The sequence below is a fragment of the Synchiropus splendidus genome, chromosome 2 (genome assembly GCF_027744825.2).
Source record: "Synchiropus splendidus isolate RoL2022-P1 chromosome 2, RoL_Sspl_1.0, whole genome shotgun sequence".
In the NCBI taxonomy this organism is placed as follows: Eukaryota; Metazoa; Chordata; class Actinopteri; order Syngnathiformes; family Callionymidae; genus Synchiropus; species Synchiropus splendidus.
This window is the reverse complement of record NC_071335.1, coordinates 36,541,638-36,552,801: the sequence shown is the minus strand read 5'-3', so window position 1 is coordinate 36,552,801 and position 11,164 is coordinate 36,541,638. Positions and strand designations below refer to the sequence as shown.

At 43.9% G+C, this 11,164-nt stretch overlaps 1 protein-coding gene across 3 annotated transcripts; it reads left to right on the top strand.

Annotated features, from left to right (window-relative positions):
* The first annotated feature begins 499 nt into the window (after window positions 1-499).
* Window positions 500-10,135, top strand: LOC128753645 (dihydropyrimidinase-related protein 1-like). Of its 3 annotated transcripts, XM_053855534.1 has the most exons (14): window positions 501-889; window positions 3,064-3,152; window positions 3,233-3,417; window positions 3,558-3,722; window positions 4,074-4,135; window positions 4,217-4,297; window positions 4,918-4,986; window positions 5,052-5,172; window positions 5,262-5,418; window positions 7,346-7,487; window positions 7,565-7,735; window positions 8,408-8,587; window positions 9,081-9,246; window positions 9,330-10,135. In XM_053855534.1, exons 1-14 carry the CDS (start codon window positions 542-544, stop codon window positions 9,419-9,421), a joined length of 2,028 nt encoding a protein of 675 aa, XP_053711509.1. In that variant the 5' UTR covers window positions 501-541; the 3' UTR covers window positions 9,422-10,135. The 3 variants fall into 3 exon arrangements, with proteins under 3 accessions (XP_053711508.1, XP_053711509.1, XP_053711510.1); XM_053855533.1 differs by having other exon boundaries at window positions 500-889; window positions 4,074-4,297; XM_053855535.1 differs by lacking the exon at window positions 501-889 and adding an exon at window positions 2,029-2,192 and having other exon boundaries at window positions 4,074-4,297.
* Window positions 10,136-11,164: the final 1,029 nt, after the last annotated feature.

Genomic DNA, 11,164 nt, shown 5'->3' with positions numbered 1-11,164 from the left:
TGTTAGATTTAATAAATGTTTTGACTTCATGATTTTCATTTTCACATGAAAACAAAAAGTTCAGTTGAATGAGGTGAACTCGAGTGTCGCGGAACCACATACCACTCGGTCATGAGTTGTTGTTAATATTCTAAACGCACTTAAGGTAACAGCAGGCTCGTTATATTTTATGAAAGCACTCAAAATCTCACACAAATATCACCATGGAAGTCAAAAATAACAGTTTGTCAGTACAATGTAACGCGATTTAGCTCAAGCAGCTTATTGACAAGATTAGAGAACAGCTGGGCATCAGCCAATCTTTACAGATGTGGGTTAGCATTTGCTGCTTTAATCCTCTCGGCTGGTCATAATTGCACCCCCACTTTTAAGAAGAGGGGTGCAGGGAGACAAAGAGACAAGCAGACGGCAGAATTGTGCCCCGAGTTCTGCCTGAGCCTCCGCCGCTGTCTGACAGGAGGCGGGACTGACGGTGACCCGGTTAGACACAACAGTGAGCGCTGCTGGTTCTCCATCGCTTCAGGTTCTGGTGGAAGTCACAATGTCGGACTGCAGGAGAGAATGGAACCGGGAGGACGAGCTGCCGGTCTACTTCGCCTCCCCGATCACTACTGGACCCAACCAGAGGAAAACCTATGGCATGTTCACCTCGGTGGAGGGGGCGTTCGAGAGCAAGACCATAGACTTCGATAACTACGCGGTCGGGCGGAAGGGGAGCCGCACCCCGAGAAGCGGCAGCAGGGAGCGGCTGCTGGATGCTGCTGACCCGGTGAGTCAGACACCCGCTGATACCCGTGAGGGCTCGCCGACCAGCTCTCCGACGGAGATGAAGCAGGGGCAGTCGGATGTTCGAGTGAGATTCGCTGCCACTGAAACGCCAGACGAAAAGGTGAGGCTGAATGTGACTCACTTGACACCACAATGTAGGTCACACATCCATATTCACTCGGAGCGGGGTAGCGTCATGCTTTGGTCGCAGCTATGAGTGGAAATTACTAAAGGTCTATTTACAGCACTGCAGTTAAAAGCATCAACTCAGAATCCCAATAAAGCTCTGAAGACTTGTGTCAACTTTTATTAAGTATTACAATCCACGTAAACAGTTGTTAGTTGTCTTGTTGAAATGTATACAAATACATTAACCTTAAGTGTGATAATTTATCAGTGTATTATTATTAAAGTGTGTTTTTGTACCACTTAAAAAGACATTAAAACATTTCGTAAAAAACGTCATGAAGAGTAACTGGGGAGTCACTTATATATAAGTGTATATATATATATATATATATATATATATATATATATATATATATATATATATATATATATATATATATATATATATATATATATACACTTATATATAGCCTATATGTCAAGCATCAAAGGTCCCTGTCCTGGCCCTCACACTTTTCTGTGGATGCAGGTAACGTTGTTATGGAATCTTTCCAAGTTAATAAAAATTCTCCAACAATCTAAGGATCTCTGTCTGTGTAAAGACACTTTAATGCCACATCCTGAACATAGAGCAAAATAAACCCACATGACCTCATTCCTCCTTTATCATTTGCCGTCCGATATCAACTCAGACATCATCTGAGGCCCACTATTTTGAAAGATGCAGCTCCTCTGGGGTTGGTTGCCTTTATAGTTCCTCAATTTTAACCTTGTCCTCCAAATATTTGACAGGAACAAAAACATGTTTATCCAGTGTATTCAGACAATATTTAGTATACATTTATTTATTATATATTTATTTATTTATGAGGACCAAACTACAATTATTTGTAAAAAAAAAAAAAAACAAAACAAGCAACAAAAAGTATATTTAAAAAGTGTCAAATAAATGACACCTGCAAACGCGTGGATCCACTGGCCCGCCTTTACAACTGGGACAAGCGTGTGTGCGAGGCACATGTTGAAGTGGTGCTGAAAGGGACAGCGACACGCGTGTGCATTGTTTTTTTTGCTTCGAACGCGCGCGCTCACGCGTCGATCGGGGCCGCGCACGTTTGCACGCACCGTCACCTGGGTCGGCGCGCGCACCTCTCTTCCTGTACGGCGGCAGCTTCATCTTTCTCTCAAACATCAGAGACGATTGTCCCAGTAGCTTCGAGGGAAACGCGGATCGTTCGAGAGTCCCCGGGAGAATGAGCAGCGAGCACATGGAGAACAGTTTCCCCCATGAAACGGTGAGAACGCCGGCTCGACGAGCAGGCGCTGTCCGCCTCTCCACAAATCCCTGCCGCGAATGCCGGATTAAATTCTTAGCCAGGTGATAGCAAGCAGCAGCCAGGTCCCTAAAATGTAGCTCGGAGACTCGGACAGCCATACATTAGCTTGTGGCTACATCAGTATGCCTTTTACAGCGTCATGTCGACGGTTCTGCCGGCTGTCAAAGTGAGTGGCACTGTTAACTGTTGATGTGACGGCATCGAGTTCAGCAAATTATATTGTTTTGAAAAATCTGGAACAATACAATACATTGCTCAAGTTATGGAACAAAAATGATAAATGTGAGTGAGGGTGAAGGAGGGTGACGTGGTTGCCATGGAAACGTAAAATCTTTCATCCTTGGCTGAGCTCCAACCATTTCTTGCTATGCTCAGAAGGATTATTTTTTTCATCATTATATTATCAAAACGATGATTCATTGTGGATGTGCATAATTTTCCAACTAAAATTTAGCTAATTGTTTTTACCTATATTCTTTCAAGCCACGTCTCTTTGTAATTATCCGTCCAGTCCACCAACTGAAACGAAAGGATGCTGGAGTCATAATGTGTTGCATGAGCTTCATTCCAAAGCCACCAATGATGAAGGTGACAGCAGATTACAATTGCTAACCCTAAAGCCAACAGGAACTGTCGTCTTTCATCCCATGTGAATGACCTAAATTCAGGAGTGGAATCTGAAGTGCACCGTGCTGTTCCTTCACCAGTTTCTGGAGGGGGAACTGATCCAGATCGACTTTCAGGGCTTTAGATAACAGGCACCGATGCCTGTGTCGTAGCACCAATGAAAAACTGAATATTGCAATATTGTTTTACTTGTTGTGTCTAGAGTGAAGGGCTGTTGATCCGAGGCGGACGCGTGGTCAACGATGACCAGTCTTTTTATGCCGATGTCCACGTCGAAGATGGACTTATCAAGTAAGTGCAAAACACTCCTAAAATAATAATCCATATATTTTTGTCAATATCCATTCCTACATTGCTCCGTTGCCTCTCAGGCAGGTGGGTGAGAATCTGGATGTTCCAGATGGCATCAAGGTGATTGAGGCAAATGGCCGCATGGTGATTCCTGGAGGCATAGATGTCAACACCTGCCTGATGAAGCCTTTCCGTGGATCGCGGCCCATTGATGACTTTCTTCACGGCACCAAAGCGGCGCTGGCCGGAGGCACAACAATGATCAGTGAGTATCAAATTGTGAACCTCTTCACTAATGTACACCACAGCCCTGTTTTGACCCCAAATATATTTTCTTTCTTCAGCTGCTGTGGTTAAAATGCTATCGAAATAACCCATATCTAACTCTGGTTCTCTTCTTCTCAGTCGACCATGTGACTCCTCAGCCTGGGGAAAGTCTGCTGGAGGCGTTTGAGGTCTGGCAGGAAGCTGCGGATAAGCAGGCTTGCTGCGACTACTCACTACACGTGGACATCCCACAGTGGAATGAAAACATTAAAGATGAGTTGGAGCTGTTGGTGCAAGACAAAGGTAACGTAGTTCCAGCATCACAAGCATTGTGCATCCTCACTTGTTCCCAACAACAACATGAGCCAATTTAGGAAACAGTTAGCCAAAAGCCTGAATCCTATAATAATGGAAACTCAGTGGAATACGCTGTTGACTTCTTGTATCAGTCACTGTGGTGGTGTTTAATGTTCTCCTTGTAATCTATCGAACGCTGGTGTAAGAGCTGTTTGGGAATGTGGCAGATCGAATGTGTCACTCAAAAAGGGTCACTAGTGAGACAGACACACCGCAGTGTACTAATATATATTATTATAATTACACTACAATAGGAAAGTATATAAACAAGTAATAACATAGTGTGGTTTTTGTCAGGTATCAACTCCTTCCAGGTCTACATGGCATACAAGGATGTGTACCAGATGTCAGATACTCAGGTATTTAGCTGTGGTTTGTGTCTACATGGACCAGTCTATATCTCTAACTTGACTCTGACTCTAAACCTTGTCTGCACACAGCTGTATGAAGCCATGTCGTTCCTCAAAAAGCTTGGCGCTGTGGTGATGGTTCATGCTGAAAATGGAGACCTCATCGCCCAGGTGTGTTCATCTGATTTCCAGAATGAAATAAAGAAAGGAAAGGAGGATTCATTGGAGGTGTCAATGATGGACTGCTATTGCTCTACAGTATACACATTTAAACAAGCCACTTTCTCTCTTTAAAATACAAAAATTGAGGAAATATGTGGCACCAAGATCATTTATCGTTTTGAAGTTACTAGACAATAACAAAAGAGACAAGTTATCGGCTTTTAGAAAAAGCTACGTGCTGGAAATGGTCATCATCTCTCAGGTTTGCTTCACTACCTGAAGATAATGTTGTGCTGTGAGCAGAGGGAACCAAGGAATGAATTGATAAATAAGAGTGTCCTCCAATGAAGGTCGTGCCAAGTCGAAAAGAATAGTGTGGCAAAAGACAATAGAAAAAGGAATGAAAAACAAATGTGCATTAAATTAGCAACCAGAAAAAGGCAAACGAGAGAGTCCCGAATGGAGTGAAACAAGACACCTTTTTTCGTTATTGACTTGATGGGTAGAGTTACAATAGCGCCCGGAAACTGAGCAGAAAAACAGCAAAAGGATCTGCAAAATAAAACAAACAGGAAATGGCCAGTGACAGTTACGTGATCTTCAAACAACTCATTTTGATCATGTTTCAGGAACAGACAAAAATACTGGAGATGGGAATCACTGGACCTGAGGGCCACCCACTGAGTCGGCCTGAAGAGGTGCGCATCCATCCTTCCGTCCATCCATCCACCCACCCATCTCAACACGTTCTTGCTCCTCTCAGGTGGAGGCCGAGGCAGTGTTTCGAGCCATCACCCTCGGTAACCGGGTCAACTGTCCAATCTACATCTCCAAAGTGATGAGCAAGAGTGCTGGTGACACCATCGCCCTGGCAAGACGGAAAGGTTGGTGCATTCATTTCGAATGGAACTTTGAAATAAATACCTGTTGTAAAAATGTGTTCATTTATGTTTGTATTTGATGGACAACCCAGGAGCTATCGTCTATGGCGAGCCAATAACAGCCAGCCTGGCCACCGATGGGTCTCATTACTGGAGTAAAAACTGGGCCAAGGCCGCCGCTTATGTTACCTCTCCTCCGTTGAGTCCTGACCCCACAACTCCAGATCATCTCAACACACTTCTGGCCAGGTAACTTAAAAATCCCACTGATGTTTTCAATCTGCTTCATAGCTCTCATGGCCTCACTGCGACACCCGTGGAAGGATAACAGTTTGAGAAACCTTTTTGTTTGTTTTCACCTTGAACATGTGATATCAGCCACAATGTCAAGCTTAAATGATGAAATGAAGGAGAAAAAAACAGCTGGGAAGAAGGTGACTGTGTGAGGAGAAGGTGCATTGACAGATGGTGGGACAGACTTGATCATTGGAGAAAAACTATTTAAAATGATAAACAAACTGTTTTCACACATCTGGTTCCGGCTTTAACACGCGTGATGTGCTCCATTATGCTCACAGACATTTCCCTACACAGGTGGCTTTCATTATCTCATGAATTTGAAAAGGTTACTTATAACTAGAGAGTCTGTGAACATGACATCACATGGAAGTAGGAATCTATAGAGGTAAGGCAGGCATTTTCAACACTGCAATGAATGGGTCTGATGCACGCTACACACCGCCTGCTCCTGCAGTATATTCCTGACTGCCTTTGATGCTAAAAATAGCTGAGGATCTTGAATCCTGCATCACTAGTTGCCTTGGCTCCAGCATGCCTCATTCTTCCTCCTCCTCTCTTTTTCCTTCATCCATCGTCTCATCCAACTCTGCTCCGTGCTTGGAGAGCTGTTGTCATGCAGTTCCTGCCCTTGATCTGGATTACAGAGACATTTTTAGGATGGTTTTCTTTTTTTTGCACCGGCCGAAGACACAGAACAGTTTTAATGTAAAAAAAATATTCAGGCAAAACTTGATCATGCGTGAGATTTGTCATTTTATTTTACTTTAAAAACAGTGACGGGAACACAAGTTTTGTCACATGGAACGTCTCACCAACCCACTCATTTCCACCCACATTGTCTTTTTTTTTTAGTACAATATTTTTGCCCTCCATTTGTTTTAGCAATATGAATCATAAAGTTTAATTAACATATCTCAAAATGGTTTCTTAGTTCACCACCAATGCTGATAGTTTATTGAAATATGTCTGTTCCGTGGCATACACTATTCTGTAAATATAATCAACAGTCTGTGACAGTTTTCAAATGAGAAACAATCTGAACTCAGCTGGCATTATGAGACACAGCTGCACTACTCTCAATGTCCAGTGGACGACAGAGCATCTCTCACCGAGAGAAAAATGAGAAACCAACAAATGAAACTCACCCTAACTGACTCTCGCTAACAGAATTGCTCTGCGACTGCAGCAGAAACAGTCACATCACACAGTTTTATGGTCTCCTTGAGCAGATGCTTGTCTTGCTGCTGCAAAAAGTGGGAAACATTTGTGTGTGCTGCCACCAAGTGACACACCTTGAGGAGACAGAAAGGGCCTTGCTCCGTCTTTGAATCAGAAATATTGCCATCGAAGAAATCCATCCTGTTGTTTTTTTTTTTTTCTTCGAGCTAGCTAGCAGACGTGGAAATAGAGCTTCCAGCAGTGTCAATATGCAAATACATACATATATATATATGTATATATATATATGTATACGTAGCCGCTGCCTACGAGTGACAAGGTGAACCTCATTCACTTCTGTTTGCTGATGATCACCAAAGGTCAGCTGAAGGTTTTCTCCCAGGTTCTCTCCAAACTTATCTCAAGCTGGATCAAAACTTAGATCAAATTTATTGGTTTGCTTGAGTCAACAACAGATCTCAAGCTTCAGTCATTCGATGCTTTCCTCACACTCAGCTACTTGATGAGGTATTTTGGTGAGGTGTGTAACAGATCTGCATCTGGCTTAACCGGATTGACGGATTGAGTGATTCAATTGGATTTAGGAAGCGAGTAAGTGAACAAAAGCCTCAAACATGGATGGTAAGCTTATTGTTTTTTTCAGGTGTTATATCTTCTTGAGAGATTATTAACCTTAAGCTTGTTTGATACGATGCAGTGGCGACCTGCAGGCCGTGGGCAGTGCACATTGTGCGTATTGCACGTCTCAAAAAGCAATTGGCAGAGAGAACTTCACTCTTATCCCTGAAGGAATCAATGGGGTGGAGGAGAGGATGAGCGTCGTCTGGGACAAAGCTGTGGTGAGTCCATTAGGAACATTTTTCATTCCACAACTGTGTTTTTGTGCGCTAAACTGCTATACCCTAATGTCCTTCAGGCCATGGGGAAGATGGATGAGAACCAGTATGTGGCTGTCACGTCCACCAACGCAGCTAAAATCTTCAACCTGTACCCTCGAAAAGGAAGGATAGCAGCGGGCTCCGACGCTGACATTGTCATCTGGGACCCTGACAGCATGAAAACCTTCGCAACCAAAGTCCATCATTCGGTAATACAGCAGCAGAACAATCGTACAAGAAGATCAAATCTATCTCAGAAGATTAGAACCCTACACAACATGCGTGTGTAATACAAGGCAACTGAATGAGGTCAGAGTGGTCCCTAATGTGAGGAGAATGAATTATGAGCCTTTTTTTTTAAAGGTTCATAACAAACACTGAGGTCTGTCTGCCAGTGTGGCATCATCTTTGCTTTGGGAAAGGACCATGACTTCATCTGCAACTATTTTTACTCATTGTTGTCTACAATGAATGGTGTTTTTATTCATAAATGGTGATGATTAATATCGTAAAATGGCTGGCGTGTCAGACAGTGGGTAATGTATTCAGTCTGCAGTGTCTCCCTCACAGCCTGATCCAGACGGGCTCTGCTTTAGGTTATAATCCCCTTTCACCCCACACCCACACTTTGCTCTCCACCCTTCCCCCTGTATTTAGACTCTCACTGATCCTATATGCCCCAAGCCTTTTATTTATTCATCCCTACATCCTCCCCTTTGCTGCATTATCCTGCATGTTTTATGTCCAAGGATACTTGGCTCACGCTCGCAAGCGCAGCAGATTTATACAGCATATCTGTTCTGAATGGTTGGCTCAGAGTTTCCACTTCCATTACAGTGCTTGATGCCGTTTGTATTTGCCCTCCTTTTCCTTCTTTCCAGGCATCAGATTACAATATATTTGAAGGTCTGGAGTGTCACGGAGGACCCGCAGTGGTGCTGAGCCACGGTCGGGTGGTGTGTGAGGACGGGAAGCTGCAGGCTCTGAAGGGTGCCGGCCGATTCATTTCTCGCAAGCCTTTCCCCGACTTTGCCTACCAGCGAGTCAAGTTCAGAAACCAGGTACAGAGAGCTGTTCTCATGGATGAAGTGAAGGACTTATCAACCATTTTACTCCGAGTTGCCTCTTTCTAGAATAAAGATTTTAATGTAAAGGGGCAAATATGTTCTTCAGTTATTAAATCCCACCGACTGATCGAGTAGTTTTACATATAATATAAATGTTTGTAATCTCAAAGTTACATCAAATTAAAGTTGACACTTGAAACACTCCATTTACATACACAATAGCGACTGGGACTACAAAAATGGCCGATGCATCGGGCCCTTCCGGTTTACTGAAGCATTTAGAGCTACTAAAAACAGTTTTTAATAAAAACAAAATTGGCTCAGGTGTTGTCTTGACAAGACGCTAGTTGCTGCATTTCAACACGTCGGTTAGCATGTGATGTCAGATGACGTCCGACTCAGATGCTGATATGAGGCGTGCTGTCATGGTTCACGGTGTCGAGATGTTCAAGCGTCAGCTCTAACCAGTTCTTTCCATTGTCTTCAGGTGAAATGTAAGCAGGGTGTTAGCCGCGGCCAGTATGACGGACCTGTGTATGACGTCATTCATACTCCAAAATACATCACTCCTTCGCCCTCTGCCAAAACTTCACCGACCTCACACCTCCCTCCGCCAGTGCGCAATCTGCACCTGTCCAACTTCAGCCTATCAGGTAACAGCTCTCAAGCCTTGTTACAGGAGTGAGTGCTGAACTGTGTTTGTAGCAACTGAGGTTCCTATTCTCTCTATTTACAGGGGCTCAGATTGACGATAACGTCCCTCGCAGATCTGGCCATCGCATTGTAGCACCCCCTGGTGGACGCTCGAATATTACCAGTCTTGGTTAAACCTGTGTGTCGCCGGAATTCACCTTCTGTCCACGAAGGAGCCACACAATGTTACTGTTATCCTCCAAGGGACAATCATCATCGCCATCATCATCACTGAGAGCTGCATGTGATATAATCGAATATGAATAACAATCAGCACAATGTGCGTGTCTCACTCAACAGTCAATTAACACCCACTGTAGATGTCAGCACATCAGCACCCCATGGTGGGATGTCACCAACTTTGAGATTGTTCGACGTGCTCTGTAGTTTTTCTTATTGATGCGACAAACCCCTTGTGTCACCGTGCACGTCTGACACACAGCCCCCTTCCTCACAGACACACTCACACACTGCATGGAGGGATGTTTCAGTGTTGAAATGCTGGAGTCGTTCTTCTATAGCAGGAACAGCAACATGGTGTTCAAGCCACTTGTGCATTCACTGGCGCTCTCACTGACATGACTGAAGCCTGCTTTAAACATTTAAGGGTTTTCACTGGGGAACCAAACAATCATTTCCAGCTAAATGTGAAGGATTAAAAAAAAAGTGTGAAACGTGTGATTGTGCTCAGTAAGGGCTTTAGGTTCCGCCGCTCCTCAAAAACACTGTTTAATGTTGTGATGTGTTGTTTCTTTCTGTTCTGTTCGGCTCTACGTCACTCTTTCATTTGCTTGTGTTCGGTGTCTAACATGGAAAGTTATGAACAATAAAGACAATAAAAGATTTCCCCCCTGCTGGTTCGTGATTGCACATGTGGACAATAATTATTTGCATTTTCCTTTGTTGTGTTGTCACTGCTGTTCCTGGATTCATAGAGTGTTCCGTGTCTTCCACTCCTCCAGGCGAACGAGTCAGACTCCAGCATGTGTCAAAATGGCTTTAACTACAGCGACTCCGTGGCTCTGCTCTTCGTCTCTCCCTTGATGCCTGAAATGCCCAAGGCCGTGGCTAAAGATCATGCTGTGCATCTGACCTCCACCTTGCTCTCCAGCCAGCCTGTCACCGACCTGCCCTGTCTACACAGAGCGGTGCCTCTCTAATGCTCCTGACAAGTGGGCTCCCCTTCGCTCGGGCAGCACAGCTTGCTATAGATGGACTCAGACGGCAGGATCATCTCGAGTTTGTTCAGGACTGTCTGCTCCACTGCCTGACTCATGCACTCCTGCTCTCTAGCCTGAATAATTCCAATAATTATTTTATTTTATTTTATTTCGAAGCACTTTCCTAGTTGGTGGAACCCCCACTGACCATGGCAATAAATTCTATTCTGATTCTGATGCCTCTATTGATATCGACTAGTGCCACTAGGGGTCAGTCTCCGCTCTATCATTTGGTTTGGTTGTCAACGTCCATCATTTTCAAACCAAGCGCGCCACCTACTGGGCAATAAAAACGAGGACATGGTTTTATTAGACTTCCCCAGGCTTCTTGTTGTTTCCAGTACTAGACAAAAGAAGTAGTGGTGTTGTTCACTTTTGTAGCGCAAGGGGGCAGCAGATGCTCAAGCGTGAGCGCGAGCTCAAACACTAGGCGGAGGATAACGGGCCAGAAGCGCGATTTAAATTCCCTTCAGGTAAAGATGGCGGCTCAATCTAATGAAGAATACAGATAACCGACGATAGTAGTTAATCTCTTAAATGAATCAAGCTTTATATCAATTACCCTTCGTCGGGAAGAGTTGAACGCACTTGACGAATGATTAAAGTTACATTATCTAAATGGATTCTTTTTAGAAATAAACAAGATAATGACAGAACA